At 49.2% G+C, this 27,139-nt stretch overlaps 2 protein-coding genes across 3 annotated transcripts in view; one reads left to right on the forward strand and one right to left on the reverse strand.

Moving 5' to 3' along the window:
- Nucleotides 1–3,276: 3,276 nt before the first annotated feature.
- SUPT16H (SPT16 homolog, facilitates chromatin remodeling subunit) lies at nt 3,277–22,255 on the forward strand. Of its 2 annotated transcripts, none has more exons than XM_081885224.1 (26): nt 3,277–3,397; nt 7,202–7,294; nt 7,397–7,567; nt 7,694–7,846; nt 7,931–8,077; nt 8,807–8,958; nt 9,446–9,618; nt 10,171–10,261; nt 10,369–10,442; nt 10,645–10,757; nt 11,344–11,409; nt 11,802–11,897; nt 12,074–12,189; nt 12,309–12,462; nt 12,774–12,901; nt 13,446–13,581; nt 13,756–13,882; nt 14,173–14,291; nt 15,350–15,475; nt 15,598–15,710; nt 16,237–16,312; nt 17,156–17,325; nt 17,763–17,892; nt 18,380–18,509; nt 19,896–19,976; nt 21,075–22,255. In XM_081885224.1, exons 1-26 carry the CDS (start codon nt 3,332–3,334, stop codon nt 21,236–21,238), a joined length of 3,165 nt encoding a protein of 1,054 aa, XP_081741350.1. In that variant the 5' UTR covers nt 3,277–3,331; the 3' UTR covers nt 21,239–22,255. The 2 variants fall into 2 exon arrangements, with proteins under 2 accessions (XP_081741350.1, XP_081741351.1); XM_081885225.1 differs by having other exon boundaries at nt 19,899–19,976.
- Nucleotides 21,434–27,139, reverse strand: part of RPGRIP1 (RPGR interacting protein 1) — a 44,165-nt gene continuing 38,459 nt past the window's right edge. The window contains exons 22-26 of the mRNA XM_081885223.1: nt 26,932–27,026; nt 25,976–26,168; nt 24,113–24,197; nt 23,886–24,016; nt 21,434–22,485 (exon numbers count right to left, since the gene is read on the reverse strand). Coding sequence (XP_081741349.1) covers nt 22,370–22,485; nt 23,886–24,016; nt 24,113–24,197; nt 25,976–26,168; nt 26,932–27,026 — 620 coding nt within the window. The 3' untranslated portion in view covers nt 21,434–22,369. The remainder of the gene's footprint in view (nt 22,486–23,885; nt 24,017–24,112; nt 24,198–25,975; nt 26,169–26,931; nt 27,027–27,139) is intronic.

The following is a 27,139-nucleotide window of genomic DNA, read 5'->3' on the forward strand; positions in this document are numbered from 1 at the left end:
TACATAACACTCTGCCATCATTCAGAGCCACCAATGCTTCTGAATACCAGTTGCTGGGAAGCGCAGAAGGGAAGGAGAGTGCTCTTGTGCTTGACTTGTACAGGAATAGATGGCCCATTGGCCTGATCCAGTAGGAGTGGCCTGTGTTCTCAAGAAAAGCCTGCTGGCTCAAGCCAAAAGCCCATCTATTCCAGCATCCTGTTCTCCCAGTGGGCAACCAGATGCCTTTGGCAGGACCATAAATGGGACCTGAGCACCACAGCACTCTTCCCCTCCCGCAATTTTGAGCAACTGTCATTCGCACTGCTTAACCTCCCTCTTCTTTCCCTTGGCACCGTAACCAAATGGTTATGATTGCTAATGCTTTTTCGAGACAGCCGTGCAGGCAGTTTTTAAAATATTGCTCCCCTTGCAAAAGGCTTTTGTACTGTCCCAGAGGTGCAAATCTCTCTCCCCTTGTTCTGCTTTGCCACCTGGAAACACAAACCCTCCAAGTATCCCTATTTTCCAGGGACAGTTCTAGATTTACAAAAGCCATCCCAGTTTCTGCTTTGATCCTGGAGTGTCCCACTTTTCCTTAGTACATCCCCATTTTCATCAGAGAAATGCTGGAGGGCATTATAAAGGTAAAGGGACCCCTGACCATTAGGTCCAGTCGTGACCAACTCTGGCGTTGCGGCACTCATCTCGCTTTATTGGCTGAGGGAGCCGGCGTACAGCTTCCGGGTCATGTGGCCAGCATGTCTAAGCCACTTTGGCGAACCAGAGCAGCGCACGGAAACGCCGTTTACCTTCCCGCCGGAATGGTACCTATTATCTACTTGCACTTTGACGTGCTTTTGAACTGCTAGGTTGGCAGGAGCAGGGACCGAGCAACGGGAGCTCACCCCATCGCTGGGATTCGAACCACTGACCTGATCGGCAAGTCCTAGGCTCTGTGATTTAACCCACAGCGCTACCTGCGTCCCCAGGAGGGCATGGTAGGGCATTCCTATTTTCATGGGATAAATGCTGGAGGATATGGTGTTCTCCGACCCCAAACCAAGGAAGTAACTAAAAAACCCTGCATAGGGAAGTTGTTTAATGCTTTATTACCTTTTTGTAAATTCTGGTGGATGTTCAGAGTGGCTGGGGCAAGAGTAAAAGGTAAAGGTAAAGGTACCCCTGCCCGTACGGGCCAGTCTTGACAGACTCTGGGGTTGTGCGCCCATCTCACTTAAGAGGCCAGGGGCCAGCGCTGTCCGGAGACACTTCCGGGTCACGTGGCCAGCGTGACATCGCTGCTCTGGCGAGCCAGAGCTGCACACGGAAACGCCGTTTACCTTCCCACTAGAAAGCGATCCCTATTTATCTACTTGCACCCGGAGGTGCTTTCGAACTGCTAGGTTGGCAGGCGCTGGGACCGAGCAGCGGGAGCGCACCCTGCCGCAGGGATTCGAACCGCCGACCTTTCGATCGGCAAGTCCTAGGCGCTGAGGCTTTAACCGACAGCGCCACCTGCGTCCCTGATCAAATTATTATTATTATTATTAATTATTATGATTATTACTACAGAATGATGTCCCTATTTTTATCTGCGAGATGTTGGCAGGTATGGAATCGCTGTACAACACTTGGAAAGGAGCACCCGTGTAATAAAGGCCACGATGACGTAACTGGACAGCAAATGAGGTTAACTGGTCGTGTACTATTTGCAACGCTGAGCGCTCTGCACGGTTGTGCTCCTGCGCATGCGCTCTTCCGGCCAAATGGCCAGCTGGTGGGACCTGAAACCCGCGCGGTGATTTGATTGTGTCAAGCTGATCAGAGAGCCACGAAAAAGTAGCAAGCCATCTCGCTGTCTGGATATGGAACTTCCGGGTTCACATGAGAGAAGCCATTTTTAAGCAGCACCCCGCGAGAGGAAATGGTAGCCGCTTACAGGAATCAGTGGACAAATTCCGAATTTCGCCGTAGTCTTAGTTGCGGGACCCAAGAAGCCCAGAACTTATACTAAGTCAGACCCATGGCCCGCATAGCTCTTGCCTTACCTACCTCTCGGCTTGCAAAAGAGTGGCGGGCGACGGACCCTGCAGTGCAGTCCACTTTTAAAATTTAATATTACAGAAAAAAAAATCCTTCCAGTAGCACCTTAAAGACCAACTAAGTTAGTTCTTGGTATGCGCTTTCGTGTGCATGCACACAGGTTATTCTAGCCAAAAGGTCACCCGTTGTGACACCCCATAAGATTGCAGCAAAATTAAGTTTTAGCAGCGGCTTCTCTACAGGACCCCAAGTCCAGCATTCGGTCGCTTTTGAGAAACCTTCAGCTTCATCGGCTTGTAGGGAAACTTGCTGGAATTTATAAACTGTTATTTAAAATATAATGAATGGATCATACTGGGTGTGGGGGAAGACCCAAGTTATGGAAGAGTAGGAGCTCGTCTTGGCTTCCGCCTTTTGGCGTTTGTTTGTTTTGGGTGGAGGGATTGAATAGGGAAGTTGCTTCTGTCCCAATCATAGCTACAGCAAAATCCTAAAACAATTCATTGCTATCTGTAGATAGCAAGGAAGGTTGGGGGAAGTCATATCGACCTCGGAAGTTCAAGCAGATGTGTCACTTTATCATCTTATCTCTAAGGGATCGAGAGGAGCAACGTAGGCGGGGCGCGGGAAAGGCTCACGCGACCGCCGCGGGGAGGGAGGGGCGGAGGGAGGGAGCGAGCAGCTCCCTTGGTCACGTGCCCGGTTGGCGCCGGAGGGCGCGAAATCTGCGAAGAACGCAGCCAGAGCTCCCTGAGTCGAGGCAGGCGGGCCCTGCTCACGTGACGCCGTAAAGGCTCGCGCGCTTCTTTGAGGCAGGCGCGCGACGTTGGGTGGGGGGCGGGGCTGAAGCGAGGCGCATGCGCGTCTGCCCCACTTTAAAGTGTGTGGGGGAGGAGCGGGGAGGAAACCCTGTGACGGAGCAATTAGGTCAACGTTGCTGCTGTTACACAGTTTATAGATATAATTTATTTAATTTTTTTTTAAAAAAAACCACAAAACTATATTATTAGGCGTAAAACCAATATTGCTCATATTTAGATATGAGCACACAGGTTTTATTTACGACGTCCTCTGTTGTTGTTTTTTAATAAAATAAACAATAAACATAAATAAATAATAACAGTAAACGAGACGATAAATAAGCAACAACAGGAAGTTGCGTCGTGGGTCAAAGGTCCGCGGGAGGGAAGGGTCCGCGGGGGTTGGCCGAGGGAAGCATTCACTTCCGGGGTCGGGGAGGTCGTGGCGGCGGGGCGCGAGCGTGCGAGGAGGCGGGGCTTGCGGAGGGCGCGGAGGAGCCGCTTCCATGGCGCTGAGTCTGGACCGCGAGGCCTACTACCGCCGCGTCAAGCGCCTCTACAGCAACTGGCAGGTGAGGGCGGCGGGGGTGGGGCGGCGGGAGAGAGCGAGGGGGGCGGGAGGCTGGGCCGACTGAGGGACCCCCTCCTCCCCCCCACCACATACCTCGGGTGGGGTGTGGGGGGGATGGAAGGGGGACCGGACCCTCCCCTTGTGCCCCATGGACGCCAAGGAAGCAGGAGGGATGGATTCCTATCTTGCACGCGCTTTTAAGCTAAATAAATAAATAAAGGCGCCGGTATCGCACCTTTGCAAAAGTTCCAATGTGCCCGGTAAAGAAAGGGGGCGGGGAGCGAGAAAAAGCTTAAAAATACATATTTGCATTTCCGTTTCCTTCCTAGCCCCACTTCCTTGGCATCTCCCTCCTTTCCCTTCTACGGTTTGTCAAATGCCATTTCTCTTTAATATTCTCTCACGAGTGGCTCCCCTCCCACCCCCGGTTTGGTCAGGGATAGTGAATGTAAGCATTAAAAAAAAAAAAATTAGGTTGAGGGCAGTACAGGTGTTGTAACACTGTGCTTCTGCTCTGAACTCTCCGTAGGGTTTGCTTTAAGAAGCCACTTTCTCTCTTAGTGTCCTGAGACTAAGTAGGGGGGCAGGTAATAACAATGATCTCCCTTGCAAGGTGCTTGTAGTGATATAAATAACGTAATACATATAAAATGTTTAGTTGAACAGTTGAAAATGTGTGTGGGGGGTGCATTATAATTAATTAATTAATTTTGGCTTCCCTTTCAACTATTTCTGGTCCCCTTACAATAGCACGGTGCTCAGAAATGTTGCTTTTGTCCAAATGTGGTTGCTGTCTTTAACTGAGGGAGTGATTTGCCTAGAGATACTAGGTATCTTAATAATAATCCTCTCACTGTTGCCATAAACCTGTTTTTTAAAAAAATTCCACTTCCTTCTGCTCTGTTGTCACATTTTTGCATTTCTTTTGCAGTCTCCCCTCTCTGTAATGTCCAGTAATTATCTATATCCAGTTTACTTGTACATAATGTAAGATTTCTTGCTCTGCATTGTAAAAGCAGCTTCCATTGTAACTGATAATCCTGTATAGCAGGAGGAATGGAAACTTGTAGCCATCCAAATGTTGGTTCCTAGATCAGCCTCAACTAGTATGGCCAACCATCAAGGATGATGACAGTTGTTGTCCAACAGCGTCTGAAGGGTTGCCGCTTGCCCATCCCAATGTATGGCTTTAGTTGAATGTGCAATGATCTTCCTCAGATTTACGTGCTTGGCAAACCAAATAAAAAAAAAGTTAGAAAGGGGGCAGCTGTCCAAAGGGAGAAAAAACTGGCAATCCCATCTGTCATTGCACCAAATATATATTGACTATGTGCAATTTTGGCTTTAGGCGGCATTTCCTGATCATAACTACCCCCCTGTGCATGTGTGTAATGTGAGGGCTTACTCTACACGTTTTGCTACTTTTCCAATATGCCATTGTATTGCTGTGTTGCCTGTTAACTCACCATGTGATTGTGTCCTAGTATATGACTGTGCAGATTGCAGCTGTTGTTTTGCTCATCACCTTCTGCTATCCTGATTGTGAGTGTGGTTGGGCAGTGCATGTTAATGGGCTGCTAATCAGCATTAAGCGACTCCATTGAAAATACATTAGTTGCAGGAGGTAGCAATGTGCGTATTTTCTATCTAGCTCCATGTGACTAGCATGTAACTTGCAAATCGTTTTTGTAACACTGGCAGAAGATACCAAGCTAGTGTTGGAGAATCTCTTGCAGCTGTTCTGGGCAAAAATGCAAGAGTGACCAGGGTGGAGATGCTGCATTTGGACGCAGAACTTGCAAAGACAACAGTGTTGAATTTCTTCCTATCCCCCAGTTCCTGTTATTTTACCACTCTCACCTTACTAAAATGAAAAGTAGGATTCGTTGCTTCCAGGACATAGAAATGCCAAACGCATCCATGTGGGTCAATTTATAGAGTCCCCCGGAAGAGCACTTCTAGGCTGTTTTGGAGAAATTGCCTGTGTAGCAGGTGAAACCCAATCACAGCGATTGGATGCTTCACAGGAGAAACACTTTGCAAGTTATTATGTAGGACACAGGTAGCCAAAACTGACTAATGAGCCAGATTTCCTAGTATGATTATCACTATTTGTATGCTGTCTTTCCCAAAAATTGTGCCCAAGGTAGCTTAGCAAGGAGAACAGCAATACGCATCAAGATCAACCATCACAAGAACAATTTCATAGTAACAGGAATAATAAAACAATAGCATAATATCAAATGTAACAATAGTATGGTGCTGGGGCTGTTATAGAAAGAGGCAGCAAAATATAAGATTGCCCTCCCAACCTGCTGTTGGGGCAACTCAGAAAAGTTGGTAGCAGTAATCAATACTGGGGCCAAGGCAGGGGTTAGTGAATAATCATAGGATACATTTAGGGAGAAAGCAGGAACATTTGGAGGAAAGGCAATAAGCAGCAGATCAAACAGTGGACGTGGCTTTCAGCTGTACAAAATTCTTTATATGTAGCTCTTAAGCGTAGTTTGTTGGACTAGCCAAATTTGGTATGATGCCAAATTACAGAGAGTGATGGAATCTTTCCAGCTTAAGGGAGAAAGTCTTGACATAGAGCACTATTCCTGCTTGCCTGTTGATGTGGAATTCTTTTATGAGCTGGGAGTACTTGGACATTCCAGCTTTAGATTGCAGATTGTTCCCAGGGATGTTGATCCCAAAAATACTAGTAGCAAGCTTCTCCATTCACTTCCTGTCTTCACCTCCCTCCTGGATGCTGTGTCCTATCTTGGTAGTGGGATTTCTCCCACGTTTGATAATACTCTGTGTCTTTTTGAGACAGCGTGTCTAGCTGTTGAAAGCTTTCCTTTTGGACAAGGAAATTTGGTTCATGGTGCATTTCTTTACCTTTCCCAGAAGCACATTCAGGACCCAAACAGGAAAATGGTGTTACCCCTTATAACAACCCTCCTCAGCCTGGTTCCCTCCAGATGTTTGGAGGTTAGGCTCCCATTATCCTTGACCATTGAGCATGATGACTGAGGGTGATTGGAGTTGCTGTCTTAAGCATCTGGAGAGCAACAGGTTGGGGAACATTGTGTGCAATGTTGTATTCAATATATAGTTATCATTGGTTCTCCCATTTCTGATGTGCATGCTCTTGCTTATGTGGCCAAAAAGAACTACCCACACACATGTCTGAGGTTTGTGCTGGCTTGGGCAGCCCTAATGGTTTTCAGAAGTATGAAAAGTGGGGGCTGGGATAGGAGGAGGGACAAAGTGGGGGCTGGGATAGGAGGAGGGACAAAGTGGGGGCTGGGATAGGAGGAGGGCTGGAATCCTGAATGACAGCACTGAATACTACAATGCTTTGTTGCAGGTCCCATTCTCCGAGTTCAGGCAGTAGTCCTTCAGGAAGTGTTCTACTGTGATAAGGCATGCGCTTTATTTGGTGTAGCTGCTTTAAGAGATTCACATACATAATGAAATGACAAAAGCAGAATTACTGGTGACATTTTTCCCAGAGTAGCTGTGGGGGTAGAAAAGGCTGTGCCGAAGAAGTAATGGTGTTTGGTGACTGTTGGGGGAAGGATCTAGGGAAATAACAAGGTGCTAAAGCTGGAAACTGCTCCATTGTCAGAAGACAATGGTCAGCTGTTTCCCATTTTTCTTTCTTGTTTCTTCTTAGGAATTGTAATCTAGTACTGTTGTTGGGAGGAGATCAGATCCTTCTCATGTGACAACAGCTGAGAGGCGAAATTCACTTGGGCTGGGTTTGATACAAATTTGTATGCATAGCACTATATGAGGCTTTGTTCTCTTGCAGAAAGGAGAAGATGAATATGCCACCATTGATGCTATTGTGGTCTCAGTTGGAGTAGATGAAGAGATTGTCTATGCCAAGTCCACTGCCTTGCAGGTGAGCGGGGGTGAGGCGTGCTCCTGCCTCAAAGGGACGTAATTATTAGGCAGAAAAGAAAAGAGTATCTTTGCTCCTCTTGGAATCCCCTTTCCCTTGCAGACATGGCTGTTTGGCTACGAACTCACCGACACGATCATGGTTTTCTGCGAGGACAAGATCCTCTTCATGGCCAGCAAGAAGAAAGTGGAGTTTCTCAAGCAGATTGCAAACAGCAAGAGCAACGAAAGCACCAACGGGGTGCCGGCTATCACATTGCTTGTGCGGGAGAAGGTGAGTGGGCCTATGTTTAGCCCTGTCCAGAGTTGCAGGTAATATGGAAGGAGAGAGCTTTGGGGCTGAAACGTCTAGAAACTGCTAACACTCCACCCTGTTTCCTCTTTGTTCTCCCGACTCCAGAATGAAAGCAACAAGGGGAACTTTGACAAGATGATAGAAGCCCTAAAGGGCAGCAAGAATGGCAAACGCATTGGGATCTTTAGCAAGGACAAGTTCCCTGGGGACTTCATGAACAGCTGGAATGATGCTCTCAGCAAGGAAGGCTTTGAGAAGGTGGGGAGCACCAGCTCCGGTGTGTGGGTTTAGGAAGGTGGGTTGAATGCTGCTCTTGCTGATCCTCCTCTGACCCTGGTGCAGGTGGACATCAGTGCGGTGGTGGCCTACACGATTGCCGTCAAAGAGGACGGGGAGCTCGCCCTGATGCGCAAAGCAGCCGCCATCACTTCAGAGGTCTTCACCAAGTTCTTGAAGGAGCGTGTCATGGAGATAGTAGATGCTGATGAGGTGAGGAAGGAGCCTGGCCGTGAGTTTGAAATCTTAGCTTGGATATAAGGATAATGCTCTCTAGGCTGGCATTACATATAGGCCCTGAGTAAAGTGGGGCAGGTGGGCTATTTTACCTAGGCTGGGGATGAGAAACCTGTTGGGAATCCAGAGGTTCTGAACTCCTCAGTTCGCATCAATTCCACCCAGCATGGTCAGGGTGATGGGAGGTGTAGTCCAATAACGACTGAAGGGCCACAGGGCCACCACCTCTGACTTTGGCCCATCTTCTCTCTTGGATCAGTGGGTTTTCACAAGCAGTTTAGCCTCTGGCTGCCAGGCCTATTTGCTGCTTCCTCCTACTGCATACCAGCACATTCTCCCTGTCTCTCCTGGTCCATTTAAGATGGGACTCATTGCTAGGATACCCATGCTGCCTTGGGAGAAGAGAGAGGGTTGAGGTATACAGGCTGTGTATGGATGCTCTCTTTTTGTCTTAATGGTCAGTGGAAATACATCTTTAAGAGTCAGAGAAGAGAAATCCACTAGAGAAACCACATTGCTGTAGTGCCCTAGGCACATGCCCCTCTTCAGCAAAAGAATTGGGAAATCTGGAGTGTTGGTCTTGTGATGGCTGTGTATGTGTGTCAACCCTCTGGGATTATAATTCTCCTTTAGGCACTTGAGCCCCTACCCCCCCCAAATCCTCAAGTCTCTACTGACCTCTGAATCCTCTCTGTCCTCCGGCAGAAAGTGCGGCACAGCAAGTTGGCAGAGTCTGTAGAGAAGGCCATCGAGGAGAAAAAATACCTGTCCGGAGCTGATCCCTCCACTGTGGAAATGTGCTACCCTCCCATTATCCAGAGTGGAGGAAATTACAACCTCAAGTTTAGCGTTGTCAGGTAGGCAAATCTCCATGGGGGTAGTGCAAACTGTTTTCAGATCGCCAAGGAAAAATGTTTCCCGTTTTGTAATTCATGCACTTCCTGAATGAGCGGGCACTCTTAGTTGGTTAGCAATGGTTTGATTTTATTGTATTCCATTCAAATGCATCTTACTTAGGATTGTATCCTAAAACCTCTGGTCATGCAGCCTCCTTTCCTTTGGCATTTTTATGATACTATATATTAGGAAACAGGACAGTAGAGAATGCTGAAACTTAATAGATTCCAGTTTGCCACTCTATATCTCTTTCAGTACATTTTTATCCCATCATCCTCCAGGAAGCTCAGAGCAGCATATGTGGATCTTTTTTCCTAATTAAATAAAGGATGAGATTTGTTGGAGGCAAAAGTTCTGCATGGGAGTGCCAATTGTTTGTGTTTGAAGCTGCCTGTGTGTGGCTTGCCAGTTGGCCTCTCCACATAGCTATCTGCTCTTTGTCCCCAGTGAGAAGGGCTACATGCATTTTGGTACCGTCACTTGTGCCATGGGCATCCGCTACAAATCCTACTGCTCCAACCTGGTACGCACGCTCATGGTTGACCCGCCCCAGGACACCCAGGACAACTACACCTTCCTGCTGCAGTTGCAGGAGGAGATGCTCAAAGAACTGCGGCATGGTGAGTGGCAGAAATGGGGTGCTTGGGAGTGAAGGGATGCGGGTGGCACTGTGGTCTAAACCACTGAGCCTCTTGGGCTTGCCAATAAGAAGGTCGGTGGTTCGAATCCCCGAGAAGGAGTGAGCTCCTGTTGCTCTGTCCCAGCTTGTGCATGTCAGTTTGAAAACATGTCAGTGCAAGTAGATAAACAGGTACCGCTGCAGCGGGAAGGTAAAAGTAAACGGTGTTTCCATGTGCTCTGGTTTCCATCACTGTGTTCCATTGTGCCAGAAGCGGTTTAGTCATGCTGGCCACATGAATCAAAAGCTGTCTGTGGACAAACGCTGGCTCCCTCGGCCTGAAAGCGAGATGAGCGCCACAACCCCATAGTTGCCTTTGACTAGACTTAACCATCCAGGGGTCCTTTACCTTTTTACTGTTTGGGTGTGAGTGATGGTTGAAGTAGGCTGGGGCAGGGCAGGGGGCAAAACCTGTTGAAGCATTTATTTTTCAAGTAGGACCCAGCTTGTTCTTTCCCTCCTTAACTTCCTCCTCCCTCTCTGCTTATCCTAGGTGTAAAGCTGTGTGAGGTCTATGCTGCTGTCATGGATATGGTGAAGAAGCAAAAGCCAGAGCTCTTGAGCAAAATCACCAAGAACTTGGGGTAAAAAAAGGCTCTCTGTTGGAACAGAGGCATCCTTCCTGCCAGTTTACAGGCTCATGAGTGGTTTGGTTGGAGGGTTCAGTGTTTTCCCTGCTCTTCTTTCCCAGGTTTGCCATGGGCATCGAGTTCAGAGAGAGTTCGCTCGTGATCAATAGCAAAAACCAGTATCGGCTCAAAAAAGGTGAGAACGTCCCTCCTCCCGACTTAAAAAGAAAGGATTGTAGAGCAGGAACACAGCGGCAAGGATGTCCTGCTTAATTAGCTCATTCGTATCTATACCGTCCAGAGTTCATTTACGTTTTGGAAGTGAGTAGTTCAGTTCTGCTCGTGAAAAGATTTGCGGAGGCTCGCTCTCCTCTGAAGCTGTGTTCTGTCTGATGCAGGAATGGTTTTCAGCCTCAACGTAGGGTTCTCAGACCTCACCAACAAAGAAGGAAAGAAGCCGGAGGAGAAAACGTACGCATTGTTCATCGGGGACACGGTGCTGGTGGAAGAGGTACGAGGGGCACGAAGAAGGATGGGGAAGTGGGAAGAATGTGAGTCATGGTGGAGAGACCACAGTGGACAAGAGGGAGCAAGACCTTCAGAAAGTGTGACGTCTCATCCAGGGAGAAGACACCTCCTATATTCAGTTCTGTTTCTGCCTTTGAAAAGAAGCCATTGTCTCTTCAATGCTCTCAGTAGGCCTGCACTGTGAGAGCATTATCAGCAACCCCACCCAACCCCCTTTCCGTTCATTCTTCTCCCAGACTTTGCTCTTTCCTAGTTCCCTGCACTCTTGCTTAGCTGAGAAAGGAAGTTGCATAGGGGCTGGTCACACCTTCCTCAGCTACAAACAAAGAGTCCATGGAGTCCTGCCAGACATACATAGCTTGGGACATCCCGTCTCATTTGCCCCCTGTTCATTCCCAGAGTTCCAGCTGACTTGCTCTGTTTCTCCTTGCACTCTGCGCCCCATCTGCAGGTGACCAATATTTAGATTCTAAGCCCCTGAGTACACCTCCCTCACCTAAACATCCAGGATGGTGGGGAGCTCTATGCTCACATCGTCTGTGATTATACTGTTATTTTTCCTCCTCCAGGATGGTCCAGCTACTCTCCTGACTTCTGTCAAGAAGAAGGTCAAGAATGTCAGTATTTTGCTCAAGGTAAGTCCTGGGGCAAGTCTTAGGCACTTGACATGTGGTTTGCTCAGGAAAAAGCATGGTAGTTTTGAAAAACTTGTGAGAGCAGGAGCAGAGTTGTTACCTATTGGTATTTTGAAATCCTGATAAGTTCTCTTAAGCTTCTAACCCTCATTGTTGAGGACGTGGTTCTGTTTTGAGCATGAAAATAACATTCAGGCAATTTAGAACAAAAAGAGGCGCCCAGTGTTGTAATTTCTTCTTGTTTTCAACTGCTAATTAAAACATTTTGAAGGAAATTTATGAACAAGGATATTGTGGAATAAGTTTGGGAACGAAAGCCTAGCTTGAGGAAGGCAAAACAAGTGTATGTGTTTATGTGAGTGTAGTTTCTAAGTTCTGCTTTTTTATTCTAGAAAGAGGATGAAGAGGAGGAGGAGGAAGAAGACGATACGGAGGGAATACTGCTTGGCCGTGGTTCCAGGGCAGCTCTGCTGCCAGAAAGAACTCGGGTATAGAAGGCTTGAGTGGATGGGTGGGGGGTGGGGTTAAGTATTCAAGGGCTGAGAAAAGGTCTTCAGGGTGCCTCAAGGAGGGAAGCTGCCTGTGTTCAGCTTGAAGAAGGGCGTGTCTGGCAAATGGTATGTGGGCAAATAATAGACTTGCCGTCTTCCTTCCTCCGGTCCAGAATGAACTGACAGCTGAGGAGAAGCGCCGGGCGCACCAGAAGGAGTTGGCTGCCCAGCTAAACGAAGAAGCCCGGAGGAGGCTGACGGAACAAAAGGGGGAGCAGCAGATCCAGAAGTGAGTAGAAGCGATGCGGTCTTCCGTTGCTTGTAAAGTGGCTACCTTCTGGCAAGGTCAGGAATAGCTGCCTAGAAGCTGCTTGGGTCAGGTTTCTTCACCTTTCTGGTCCCTTGCAGGGCTCGTAAGTCGAACGTCTCCTACAAAAACCCATCTCTGATGCCAAAGGAGCCTCACATCCGGGAGATGAAGATCTACATTGACAAGAAGTATGAGACGGTCATCATGCCTGTCTTCGGCATCGCCACCCCTTTCCACATTGCCACCATCAAGGTACGGCAGCTGCAGCAACTGGGGGCCTCGATGCCTGCTGCGTCTTGGGATAAATGCCGGTCGCCAGCTCAGCAGTTGAGTTGGGTGACGAAATGGCTTTGAAATGGGGATTAGCAGCCAACAGAACCTTCCCCAAAGAAAATGCACTGGCACTCTTCTTCGCAAAGTTGTCGTCGCAACTCTGATTTGTGTGTAGAAAAGGTGCTTGGGGCAGGGACAGGAGTGGGCTTTGCATGGTGAGGGTATATATATATATGTGAAAGGTGATTCTCAAATCAATAAACCATTAAATCCTCTCCCCTGCCTTACAGAACATCAGTATGTCAGTGGAGGGCGACTACACCTACCTGAGAATCAACTTCTACTGCCCGGGCAGTGCTTTGGGTCGCAACGAAGGCAACATCTTCCCCAACCCGGAAGCCACCTTTGTGAAAGAAATGTGAGTCGTTCTTGCATAGTCTGCACCAAGCGCAGGGTCTAGTCAAGAAGCCTCATTCCCCTGCGAGCCCCACACCTCTTGCATTTTTGCGGGGCTTGAGATTTGGTGTCTGTACGTCTTGCTCTGCAGATTTATCGCTGTGGGTCTGGAGAGCATGCCCAGTGGCTCATCCCATTCATGCAATGGAGGTCAATGACCTTCCTTTTCCTTTAGCTTTGCCTGATGAGCATGCTGCATTTCAGCTGTCAGAGCGCCTGATTTGCCTACACAGGGTTCCAGGCTCGATGCTGGTATATCTAGGCAGGGTCTGAAACGGCTGCTTGTCAGTGAGCCAGGTGGGCCTGTGGTCTGATGCTGTATAAGGCTGCCTCCTAAGCCGCTTCTAAAAGGCCTCAGTAGAGTTTTGTATTTTTCAGTCCCATCGTTCTTTCTGCCCTTCCAGTAGCAGGTTCTGGGTGAGTCTTCTCGGAGCTCCCCCTCTATCCAAAAGGAACTGGGCCTGCGTGTTGTAGCCACACAACTCTGCTTTTCTTCCCCCTCCCAGAACATATCGGGCATCCAATATAAAAACACCTGGGGAGCAGATGGTGCCAGCTCTCAACCTCCAGAACGCCTTCCGCATCATCAAGGAGGTTCAGAAGCGCTACAAAACCCGTGAGGCTGAGGAGAAGGAGAAGGAGGTGAGGCACAGAGGAGCTTCCTTGCACACCTTTCCGAAGAATTGTTGAGAAACTGCAGTGATGGAAAGTACCCCTTGGGTTGGGGAGATGGCTCTTGGGGAGGGCGAGGGTGGAGTTGGTGGAGCTCTGTGGGAATTCCACCCTGACATGGCTGTTTGTTTTCTGTTTCCCCAGGGAATTGTCAAGCAAGACTCTCTAGTGATCAACCTAAACCGCAGCAATCCCAAGCTGAAGGACCTTTACATCCGCCCCAACATCGCCCAGAAAAGGATGCAGGGGTCTCTGGAGGCCCACGTAAATGGTACAGAAGTCTGTGGGATGCCTAGAACTGCCTTTTGGAGGCAGACAAGTGTTCATACCCTTGAGGCCAGGAGGAGTTCATTGAGAGGACCTCTTTCGTAAGGGATTTTGGCCAAACTCTCACAAACGATCCCATACCTAGGTTCATTCCAGCTCTACCCATCGGCTTCTTTCTCATCCTCTTGTGCTGGGGGTGGGCGGGCGGTAATTAGCACCCACCGTGCCAGCAACTCCGGCCCAACCGTCAGCTGGGAGCAAGTGGCTTCCTTCTCTGACACGCCTTCTTTGCAGGTTTCCGCTTCACCTCGGTGCGTGGGGACAAAGTGGACATTCTGTACAACAACATCAAGCATGCCGTGTTTCAGCCCTGCGATGGGGAGATGATCATTGTGCTACACTTTCACCTCAAGGTAGCCATCTAGCTTAAAAGGGACGCGGGTGGTGCTGTGGTCTAAACCACAGAGCCTCTTGGGCTCACCGATCAGAAGGTCGGCAGTTCGAATCCCCGCAACGGGGTGAGCTCCCGTTGCTCTGTCCCATCTCATGCCAGCCTATAAGTTCGAAAGCACGCCACTGCAAGTAGATAAATAGGCACTGCTGCAGCGGGAAGGTAAACAGTGTTTCCGTGCGATCTGGTTTCCTTCACGGTGTTCCGTTGCGCCAGAAGTGGTTTAGTCATGCTGGCCACATGACCCAGAAAGCTGTCTGTGGACAAACGCCGGCTCCTTCGGCCTGAAGGCGAGATGAGCGCCGCAACTCCATAGTCGCCTTTGACTGGACATAACCGTCCAGGGGTCCTTTACCTTTACCTGCTATCCAGCTTGAGTTAGGAGGACTTACGAGGCGTTATTATACTAGGCTGTTGTATGGCCCCAATGGAACATCCCCCATCAATGTCTTACTCAAAGCAAAGGTGCAGGAACCCTTTCCTTGCTCCCAGAATTTGGATTAACTGCAGAATTGCTTTCCTCCAGAAAACCGGTGTCCTTGTAAAAAGAAGCTTGGAAATAAGCTTGTAGTAGGTGTGGCTTGCTTTGATGAAGTCATAGCTAATTAAAACTTTTGTTATTTGGGGTAGGGGTGTAAGAAGGAAGAGAGAAGAGCGACTGCTTCTGACATAGCTCAGTTGGTAGAGCACGAGACTCTCACGGTCATGGGTTCAAGCTCTGTGTTGGACAAAAAACTCCTGCATTGCAAGGGGTTGGACTTAGATGACCTTTGTGGTCCCTTTCAACTCTGCAATTCTTTAATTTTCTGGTTTTTAAAATCCCCCCCCCAAGTCAGTATAAGCATAATAAAGTGTGAAAAATAACTGCCCCAGAAATGCAAACTTATCCCTTATGCTGGCCTTAGCTTTTAATTGGTGTAAAACCTATGTGGCTCAAGCAACAGCATTTCGCTTATTTGCTGGTAGTGCGCACAAATGTGCCGGCCCTGCTTAACTCCCTTCTCTCCCCCTGCACCCCAGAACGCCATCATGTTTGGCAAGAAGCGCCACACCGATGTGCAGTTTTATACGGAGGTGGGCGAGATCACCACCGACCTGGGCAAGCACCAGCACATGCACGACCGCGACGACCTCTATGCCGAGCAGGTGAGAGAGGGGGCTGCTTGTGGCCCTGTCCCGGGGAAGGGGGGAGCAGGGGCGGAAATCAGATCCCGGCAGAGCTAACTCTGGGCTGCGTGGCCGATCCCAATTGATCCTGTTTGGCACAGATGGAGCGTGAGATGAGACACAAGCTGAAAACGGCATTCAAGAATTTCATTGAGAAGGTGGAGTCTCTGACCAAGGAGGAACTGGAATTTGAGGTGCCCTTCCGGGAGCTGGGGTAAGGACCCCTGTGACAGGGCAACTTCTGTTTTGCAGGACAATAAAGCACGTATAGTTTGAGCTGAACTTCCAGGATTCTTCTGAGTATTAGAGGGGATGGCTGGGGATCAGGGGACAAATTACACAAGGAGAAAATACACAGGAATTGTGGTGCCATTGGAATATCCAGCTTACGTAAATGGACTATAGAGTGCATGCATACATAGTCTATTTTCACCCTACCTTTTGCCTCACAGAACCAGGAAAGCACTATGGCTAGTAGTAGGAACTAGCGGTGGCAAGGAGGAAATGCACCACATTTGTGAATTTTCCTAACTTCTAAATCGTGCAGCAGAAGCTGCTAGGGGCATATTTTGTCCTTGAGGAACTCCACGCCCTCATTATATTCTGACTTCACAGACACTCAAGGCCTTACTTGAACAGGCGGCTTAGGTTGCAGACATTGAGATAATTGACTGTTTCTCCCGTACTAGCTGCTTCACACTCTTCTTCTCTCTCCCCCAATTCCCAATTCGTCGCGGCAGATTCAACGGCGCCCCCTACAGAAGCACTTGCCTGCTCCAGCCAACCAGCAGCGCCCTGGTGAATTGCACTGAGTGGGTGAGTGTGAGCTTGTGTTTGACTGTGGAGAGCACAAGTTGAACACCTGGCGGAGGAATATCCTCAGCTTTCTCTCGACCACAGAGACCTTTTAAAATGAAAACTCTAATTATCAGAAATTGGCATGATTTTGACTCTCTTGCATGAGACTGAAACAGATCTAGGAAATCAAAATGCTTTCAGGTTCAGTTGTTATTCATTTATGTTGTACAGGCATTTGCGTAGTACCCATGACTGGGTGTTTGTATTCTGACTTATTAAAAACAGGCTTAGACACCTTTATCATTTTAACTTTGGTTGTAAGTCACTTTGGGGCTTTTCATAGTGGGAAGCAATATATAAATGTAATAAACTTATGAAGAAACCGTGAGCCTTAAAATTGGTCTTCGTTGGAGGGTATGTTGGCCTACTAACAAAAGTCCAACAAGGATATCCCTCTTGTACGCAGACATTATTTTGTGCTCTCAGTACAGTGGTACCTCTAGCTGCACCCACCTCTGGATACGTATCCTTCAGGCTACGCACGCGGCAAACCCGGAAAGGTTTCCGCTGCACGCGCATGCGCAAAACAGACACCTCTGGGTGTGAATGTTTCAGGGTAAGAACGGAACCCCCGGAATGAATTAAATTTGTATCCAGAGATACCACTGTAGTGATATTTGCTTACTGTTCTTCATGGTCTGTCGAGATCACGGTCTGTCGAGATCAGAACAGCACTGGAGGTTCAAGAACAGAAATTTGAGGTGGTTGTGGATTGAGCTGCCTCACCCCAGCCCACTTCTGCCACTCTGAATTATTTGGAGATTTTAGACAGCTGATACTTCCTCTCTGTTCTGCCTCCAGCCTCCATTTGTGGTGACACTGGATGAGGTGGAGCTGATACATTTTGAGCGTGTTCAGTTCCACCTGAAGAACTTCGACATGGTCATCGTCTACAAAGACTACAGCAAAAAGGTCACAATGATCAACGCCATTCCTGTGGCTTCACTCGACCCCATCAAGGAGTGGCTCAAGTGAGTGGGCCGGGGGGGTAGGGTTGGGGTTGGGAATGTTCTTGGATCACCTTCTGGCAGCATTCCTGTGCTAGGTTATTGCTGGGAGGCCCCTCGGAATTGCCTTCTGCTCCCTCCTGTCTCATCACGCCCCCAAAAAGTGCTCAAAAGAGATAGTGCTAGCAGCTGCAGATTAGAACATGTTCATTTTTGACATCTGCAAAAGTAGTTGGGTCAGGAGTCCTCTTTGAAGCAATGCACAATGGAACTGCAGCTATCCTCAACCCCTCCCCACTTGCCATAAGTGAAAAGCTATGGGAGAATATTTACTCCACTAGTTTTGGAAGCAAGTTAGTAGCTACAGGAGCAAGTTAGTGCTATTTTGAAAGGTGGATGTGAGCCCACCTTTCTGTTGACTCTGTGCATTCATCTCTTCCCTCCTTCTCCACCCACATCAGCTCTTGTGACATTAAGTACACAGAAGGAGTGCAATCCCTTAACTGGACCAAAATCATGAAAACTATTGTGGACGACCCAGAAGGCTTCTTTGAGCAAGGGGGCTGGTCATTCCTCGAGCCCGAAGGAGAGGTAGGTTGAGCAGGCACATACAGGGGCAGCCGGAAAACAGGGAACAAGACCTCATCTTTAGCTGTTAGGTTGTTACCTTTTCTCAAAAGGCTGAATGGGTTTGTACAGGAGTTGGGGATTTTTGGAAATTCCTGCTCAGAAGCTGGTGCAACAGGAAACGGGTGTCGGGATAAAGAATCCTGCATTAGCCCAACTTTTGCATCCCCACAAGAAACAAAAGCAGCCCTAATGCAGCGGAAGATTCGTAGCTCCATGGTAGAACATCTGCTTTGCAGGCGGAAGGTCCCTGTTTTGAACCCTGGAATCTTCAGGTAGGGCTGAAACACCTCTGATACCTGGGAGACCCACAGCCGGTCAGGGTGGACTGTGCTGAGATGGCTGGACCAACAATCTTGACTTCATATTCCTATCCGAAACTTTCTGTTAGCGGACTAGAACTCTTGGGATTCCTGCAACGTAGTTAAGACTCTTCTTCCTTCTCCCGCAGGGAAGTGATGCCGAGGCCGGGGAGTCAGAATCTGAAATCGAGGACGAGACCTTCAACCCTTCTGAGGAAGAGTATGAAGATGAGGAGGAGGACAGCGACGAGGACTATTCTTCTGAGGCAGAGGACTCTGGTGAGGGGAAACAGCCAGCTACAGGTCCAATGAGAGCGGCCCTCGCTTCCCCTTGGGTCTTAGTTTTTCAGCACACCCAGTACACACATACACAAGTACCCTGTACTCAGGATGAAGTACCCTGTACTCAGGATGTTCCTGGGCTGTTTTCTTCCAGCACTTCGACTCCCTGCCTGTGTGTGGATGCACATTTCACTGTTCCTCTTGCTCTTTAAACACGTTCTGCTCAAGCACCCATATCCAGTAACCTTTTCTGCACACCCAGTTCTCCCGAGCCACATTGTGTGGGCCATCCTTCCTTTCCAAGGGAAGTCACTCATCTTTGCTTTCTTCGTTTTTATAAAAGCAGTAGCATCACCATTTCCTTTTAAAACCTTGGGCTCTGTGCCCTGCCTTGCCTGCCTCCCTTTCCCTGCATCGTTCATGGTGTTGTAGCATAACAAAAGTTTCACATCACTGCTCAGAAAGTTGACCCGGGGTGTTGTAGTGTGTGAAAACATTTTGATCAGTGATGTGCTGAAACAGGGGCACCGACTGTAGATCCAGCTTAAGAAATCTCATGGGAGAGCTATTTAGTCCTTCCCTTGTGAAATGTCTTGAAATAGTAGCTCTGTTCTTTGACTCTTATGCAACATATGCCAACACACACTAACTCCCAAAGTCTTTGTAAACTCATAGAACCGGGGCTGTTCTAAGGCTGCAAACCTAACCGCAGGTACACAGAGCAAATCCCATTGATCCCAGTGAGTCTTACATCTGAGTAAACAGACATCCTAAAGGTAAAGGTACCCCTGCCCGTACGGGCCAGTCATGTCCGACTCTGGGGTTGCGTGCTCATCTGGCCTAAGAGGCCGGGAGCCAGCGCTGTCCGAAGACACTTCCGGGTCACGTGGCCAGCGTGACGAAGCTGCTCTGGCAAGCCAGCACCAGCGCAGCATACGGAAACGCCATTACCTTCCCGCTATAAAGCGGTACCTATTTATCTACTTGCACTTGGGGGTGCTTTCGAACTGCTAGGTGGGCAGGAGCTGGGACCGAACAACGGGAGCTCACTCCGCCGCAGGGATTCGAACCGCCGACCATGTGATCGGCAAGTCCTAGGCACTGAGGTTTTACCCACAGCGCCACCTGCGTCCCAAACAGGCATCCTACTGTACTGTAAATTAGTCGAACACTCATGCGTGACCTGGTACCCAAAGTCCTTTTGATCTTTAAGTGGGAGCTAAGTGACGCTAACTTGGTCTGTTTGCATCCTATTATCGCTGGAGAACCTGAAATCAAAGACAGAGCCTGGCAAAACCTGGGGGACTGCAGGTTGCTCCCCATCGTCACCCCACTTCCTTCTTAATTGCATGGCAACTAATTCTGAGCCTCTCCCACTTTTAGCAGATTACTCCAAGGAGTCCATGGGCAGCGAGGAGGAGAGCGGGAAAGATTGGGACGAGCTGGAGGAAGAAGCGCGGAAAGGTGAGAGAACCTTTGCTCAGCCCAACTTGGTGCAGAGGCGGGCGGCTTCTGGGCTCACTGCTTTGATCGTTTTTAAGGCTGTTCGCAGGAGCAACAGTGGGTCCCAGGGTAGGACCTGGAGGTGCATGAGGGCTGCTTCCTTGGTTCTGGCCAACGTCTGGATGGCTGCCTGCCCGAGAGGAATATGTATGCCACCTTTGGTTCCACAAAGGAAGAAACAAAAAGGCAGGATATATCCCCAGTTTGTGGGGAATCTGCCACAAGGGAGGCTGCTGTTGCACCCAGGACCTGAATGCAGGCTTCTCGCCAGCACCTGCTTGATCACTGCGACAGCAGGACGCTCATATGGAATGGGCCTTTGACCTGATAGGCAAGGCTCTTCTTAAGTTCTAAAACATATTTTGGGGAGCTGTATCAAGGATTGGAAGCCAGTGCTTCTCTAGATGTGTTGGACTCCCACAGCCACAATGTTCAGGGTTGATGGGAGTTGTAGTAGGACTGTAAGGGTGTAGTCCTCTAACGGTCCAACTGCACTGGCTACCAGTTACTTTCCAGGCCCAATTCACAGTGCTGGTTTTGACCTATAAACACCTCAGGACCTCCTCTCTCCATATGAACCAACCCTGACCCCAAGATCATCCCCTGAAGCCTTTCTTCATGCGCCTCCTTCATGAAAGGTCCAGAGGATGGCAACACAAGAACAGGCCTTTTTTGCAACAGCTCCCCATTTGTGGAACGTTCTCCCCGGACAGATTCGCCTGCCACCATCACTATATACCTTTAGGTGCCTGGTGAAAACGTTCCTCTTTAACCATGCCTTTGGCTGATTGACATCCGATGCCCTTTTAAATGTGTTGTGGGGGTTATTGGTTTGTTGGTTTTACTGTGCATTTTGTGGTTTTTTTTTAATAAGTTGTGATCTTTGGATGAAGGGTGGCATACAGATTCAATAGATTAGTAAAAGTGCTTAGCCTCGCACAGCACGTATCTCATAATATATGTGCCCAGCCGTGAGAAATAGCCATGAGTTGACTACAGGAATGTAGGTATCTTCTTTTCCCACCACCACCGAGTCCTGTCCTTTGCGTCTCTCTGCAGCTGACCGCGAGAGCCGATATGAGGAGGAAGAGGAACGAAGCCGCACCATCAGCCGGAAGAGGAAGGTCCCGTCGTCGTCGTCCCAGAGTTCGAGGCACCACCGCAGCTCCCACAGTCGCAGCCCCGGCCGAAGCTCGGGCCCCTCCAAGAAGAAGAGGAAGTAAACCGCGAGCCCTTCCCATCCGCCAATCTTAAGGGGTTTGGGCTTTCAAGGCCTCATCCAGCAGCCAACGTTTAGGGCACGAGGGGCGGCCAGCCAGCCCCTCCCCACAAACTTCTCCCCTCTTTCCCTCACGCGCCCCTCACCCCTTTTTTCTGTTTCTCTGGGGAGTATTTTGCTTTTGTTCCTTGAGTCTCTCTTTTTCCCTCTCTGACCATTTGTACGGACCAATCAGCTGCGAGAGAAGGCCAGGCCCTGCGGTTTCGTCAACCACGGATGCAAACTCTGCCGAGGAGGAAAGGTGGGGGGGGGGGGAGAGGCTCAGGAATCTGGTGTCCGTGATCTGCTGTTCCCACCTACCCTTTTCTGTCACCTGCCCTTGGGCCTCTCCATTTCCCGCTTACATCTCTCCCCCGACTCTCGGTGTCTTTGTTCTCGGACGGATTGGGGGCAGGGAGGCGCAGGTTGCCCTGAGATCTACTCCAGAACCAGAGCATGTACTTCAGCAAAATGAACTGTGCAACTTTTTGTGGTATTTTGTGCTGGGGCAAGGGTGGTTGCGTTCCATGTTTTTGAAGCAGGGACCCCCCCCCCATCCCGGGTGGTAGAGGAATCCCACCTTGGAACAGTGACACAGAAGAGGGCAAGAGTTTTTGAACAGGTGGGAGACCAGGGGAACGCAACTGAATGACAAGGGTTCTTGGTTTCTCTTCTCTTTTTAAAAAAAGACAAAAGCGTCAGGCACTGTCTGTATTTATGTGTTTCCTTGGCTGCAGAGTCTGGTCTCCAGTGAGCAAGTGTTTTAGGGACAAGGGGTAGGGGGTTGAATGCTTTGTCTGCCCTCTGCCTCCCTTCTCTCCTGTGGGGAAGGGGGGGAGTCAGTGATCCACCCATGGGAGGGCAGGGAAAGGCTTTTTCAAAATTCCTTTCTCCCCAACCCCCTCCATCCCGTAGCAGTTAGCACTCTCGGTATTTTTGACTTTCGAAAAAAAACTGATCAATAAAAATGTTTTTTTAAGTATTTGGAAAGTTTATTTGTTTGGCTTCGTCCTTGTCTTTTGTGTCAAACGCCCCAAAGCATCTTTTCGGTCATGGAATCCTGTTAAGTTTCTTTTGTCTACACCCGTTCAGCTTATCATTCCTCACTGCTCTTCCTTTTGCCTGCCCAGTAAATGGCTCTCAGGGCAGAAGCTGCTTCCATGGACACTTTCAGCTTCCCAATGTTGGTGTCAGGATCAAAAGGACTGATAACTAGAATGACAAGGTTAAAATAGTTTTTTGTGTGCAAGAGATGTGGAACCAAGTCTGTTATTACTGAAGAAAGCAGGCGAGTCTCCGTCTTCATTTACAAGGACTAAGGTTCTAGCACCCACTCCTATTATGGGTGCATGAGGGAACCTGCAAATGCCGGTGAATTATTACGGCCACAGACCAGTTCCGGCCCACTTACAATATCAGGAAAATCATAAAACACAACAGGAATACATTGAATTGCGATTGGGTATAACTGAGACAATACAGATAAAGGTAAAGGTACCCCTGCCCGTACGGGCCAGTCTTGCCAGACTCTGGGGTTGTGCGCCCATCTCACTTAAGAGGCCAGGGGCCAGCGCTGTCCGGAGACACTTCCGGGTCACGTGGCCAGCGTGACAAAGCTACATCTGGCGAGCCAGAGCCGCACACGGAAACGCCGTTTACCTTCCCGCTGGTAAGCGGTCCCTATTTATCTACTTGCACCCGGAGGTGCTTTCGAACTGCTAGGTTGGCAGGCGCTGGGACCGAGCAGCGGGAGCGCACCCGGCCGTGGGGATTCGAACCGCCGACCTTTCGATCGGCAAGCCCTAGGCGCTGAGGCTTTAACCCACAGCGCCACCTGCCATCCCAATATACAGATATAGCGCCACCTGCCATCCCAATCAGATATAGCGGCAGTTAAAAATATACAGTGGTACCTCGGGTTACATACACTTCAGGTTACAAACTCCGCTAACCCAGAAATAGTACCTCGGGTTAAGAATTTTGCTTCTGGATGAGAACAGAAATCATGCTCCGGCAGCGTGGCGGCAGCAGGAGGAGGCCCCATTAGCTAAAGTGGTGCTTCAGGTTAAGAACAGTTTCAGGTTAAGAACGGACTTCCGGAACAAATTAAGTACTTAACCCGAGGTACCACTGTGTATTACATCTTGATCGCGAAATAAAACCTAAAATTGTCATTTAAAACCTTAATAATTTTGGTAGAACAGCTTGTTCCCTAAGTTTTATGGCAGTCGCACAGAATTTGGCCACCCTTAGCGTGATCTCTAGATCCTTGTCCTCTTTAGACATTGAAGTTCGGACCCATTTGGAGATTTGCAAATGCTGTTTTTTAAATATTGCACAGTCCACTGTCGATAAAACGCAGCAACCAAAGGAGATTGTCATTACAGCTATTAGGGCTGGTTTGAAATGGCGGGTCCAGAAGAAGTGGCATAGCAAGCTGGCATAGTTGTAGACCAGCCTTCCCCAAACTTTGTGCCCTCCAGATGTCGGGATGCAACTCCCAGCATCCGTGGCTAGTGCTGATGGGAGTTGTAGTCCGACATCACTTGGAAGGGCTCTGAAGGCTACTTCTGACAATGCTTCAGTTTTGTCACGAGTCGCCAGCTTCTTACCGTCAAGTTCTCGCTCCAGCAAATCGCTACCTGTCAGAAGAATCTCCCGCAAGTCCAAGTAGGCAAAGCCGACGTCTTCGCATTCTCCTCCGGTCCCTGGCAGTGGTTCGCTCACCACTGCAAATTGCAGCCTATGTCAAGGAAGAGGGCTCCATGAATACAGGCACTGGGATCATTCATTCCTTTTTCGCCTGGGGTTTTCAGGGGAAAGGAAACACGACACTCACCAATTATGCTGGGGCTCCTCTGCCTCCAGCATAGAAAAGAGCAGCTGCCTCTGAAGGCTCTCTGGATCTGGGTCCACTTTGATCACTGCAGTAGAAGATTCAAGAAGACATTTACTGGAGCCGCTGCTGCTCTCTGATACAGCACTTGGCATGTTGAGTGCAGGGAGACAGATAAAAGCAGACGCGTTCGACAAAAACCATGCTGTCGATACTAAAATACGCCTTCTCCAGAACGAGAGGTCCACAGTGCAATTAGTCCTTTGCTATAAAGGACCACTGACCATTAGGGGTTGCGGTGCTCATCTCACTTTATTGGCCGAGGGAGCAGGCGGACAGCTTCCGGGTCATGTGGCCAGCATGACTAAGCCGCTTCTGGAGAACCAGAGCAGCGCACGGAAACGCCATTTACCTTCCCGCCAGAGCGGTACCTATTTATCTACTTGCACTTTGATGTGCTTTCAAACTGCTAGGTTGGCAGAAGCAGGGACCGAGCAATGGGACCTCACCCCGTTGCGAACCGCCGACCTTCTGATTGGCAAGTCCTAGGCTCTGTGGTTTAAAATTCTTCATCCCGTGGTCTCAATCCTGCCTTATGCCTGGAAAACAGGCCTTGTGGAACATGGGTTCCTCAAACTGGTCCAGGGGGAGAAATTTAGGAGGGCGGCCAGTGGCTTATAACACATTCTAGCTGACTCTTGCCCTAGCCCCGTAAGTTGTGCAATGGTGTAGCCATCTGCAAGAATGGAAATGGAAGATAGGAGATGCTGGCCTTTGAATCTGGGGAGGCAGCTTAGAGTGGTTTTGTTGGCGAGACCTGGCATGGGATAATGGCTGCATCTGGGGTGGGCTGGGAGGCGAGTTCTAAAGCGGCCACAGAAAAGTATCCTTCTGCAGGTCTCTTTTGCAGTCTAACACACCTCACGGGGTCGTTTTTACGGTGGGGATAAAATTGGGTAGGTTTTGGTGGTGGTAGGGAATTGTGCACCCCACTCTTGGGAGTAAGGGTAGTGCATAAATTAGCATGGAGCCCTTCAGATGCACACTAGATGGTGCTATTGAGCATTGTATCCGAAAGCAGTAGAGGGAACTAGGTTCTGATATAAACAGGTGGTAGGAGCTAGAGAAGGATTGGGCAGCTGAATTTCATGTGGTGGGGGTGGGAGAAGAAAGGGGGGCTGCTGTGCGTTGTGAACCCCCCTAAGATCTATGGGTATAGGGTGGAATACAAATTTAATAATGTGGCCCCCAAGAGGTCATCTTGGATGGAGTGTGGCCCTCAATGGTCTTTTGTAAAATGACGCTACTAGATGAGTGTTTCCCAAACTTGGGTCTACAGCTGTGTTTGCACTACAATCCCCATCTTCCCTGACCACTGGTCCTGCTGGCTAGGGATGATGGGAGTTGTAGTCCAAAAACAGCTGGAGGCCCAGGTTTGGGAAACACTGGTATAGACCCTTTCTCTGCCCGAGGGCAACATTCACTCCTGGGCGGGGCTACATACAAAAGTGGGCGGAGCAAGAGGTGTGATTTTTTTTTTTTTACATTTGCTACAGGAGTTGCACACTTCTCTCTCAACTCCAGCCCAGCAGATAAGAAGCCTGGGAGTTCAAGGGCATATTCCAACCAGGCAAAAATACTCAAGGAGAATTGCGAAGTCAGAGGCAGCAAGGGGTGTGGCTTGGAGGGGGGGTTACATTTGGCCCCCAGGCTTGAAATTCCTCATCCTGGCCTAGAGGCATGTAAGTTTGGCAATATAGCAGGGAGCCTTGTAGACCATACCAACTCTTACAAGTTTATGGGTTTTTCTTTCCCTAGATCACGGTTTCCTTCTGCATCAAGGGAACCAGACACACACCTCCTCACCTTTGCTGAAGTGGAAGTAGATTTCCTGGTTTCCTTGGGGCTTCCGCAAAGAGAAGGGGGTCTCGGTTTCCTCCAGCAGTAGGCCAGGGAAGCGATACTCCACATACAGCTGCTGGATGTTCTCATCAGCAATGGGTGGGCTGTCTGGGTGCAGGCTCAGGGAGATCACCTCCACGCGGATCCTGTCTGAAGGCTGAGGGTTAAGTTGGGAGAGGAATAGGAACGGAATAAAACCTTTGCAAAAACCTTTGCTTACCAAGAGGCAATCAGTTGAGTAGAATGATGCTCACTGAGAAGAGAGAGATGGGGAACTGGATCAGGAAGACGGGTGGGTCAGATCCATATCTTTACATCCACATGGCTATGTTTATCAGATGTGTGACTCCACCTACCTATCACCCGATGTCAAAATGCAATCGTTCCCGCACTGTAATTAAGGTGTCATGCCTCATTCCAGCAGTTGGCATGAGACCCTGTGAGGCCCAGGGACGACCCCCTTGGCACATCATGACCCATGTACTACATACAGCATTGAATAGGTAAAGGGACCCCTGACCATTAGGTCCAGTCGTGGCCGACTCTGGGGTTGCGGCACTCATCTCGCTTTTTTGGCTGAGGGAGCCAGCATGTGGCTAGGATGACTAAGCCGCTTCTGGCGAAACCAGAGCAGCGCACGGAAATGCCATTTACCTTCCCGTCAGAGCAGTACCTATTTATCTACTTGCACTTTGACATGCTTTCGAACTGCTAGGTTGGCAGGAGCAGGGATCGAGCAACGGGAGCTCACCCCGTCGCGGGGATTCGAACTGCTGACCTTCTGATTGGCAAGTTCTAGGGTCTGTGGTTTAACCCACAGTGCCACGTACTACATACAACATTGAATAAGCCCACCACAAATTGTATTTGGTCAATGTTTTCAACATGCGCCCTACTAGCTTAGAAAATCCAGTACCCACCAGTCCCAGAGACTCCTGGAGCCCCGAAGATTGCACCACCACTTCATCGCTCTCTGTGGTCTGGGCTTCACTGGAAGTATCTGGTCTCTCTGAGGCTAGAGGCAAGATTCAAGAGACAGCTACGTAAGAGACAGCCTCCTTATTTATTCCCCACTCCTGTTACAATCTCACTGCCCTGCAATGTGGCAAAACGAGACCTTGTCCAGGA

Source organism: Podarcis melisellensis (genome assembly GCF_964234715.1).
Source record: "Podarcis melisellensis genome assembly, chromosome: 13".
NCBI lineage: Eukaryota > Metazoa > Chordata > Lepidosauria > Squamata > Lacertidae > Podarcis > Podarcis melisellensis.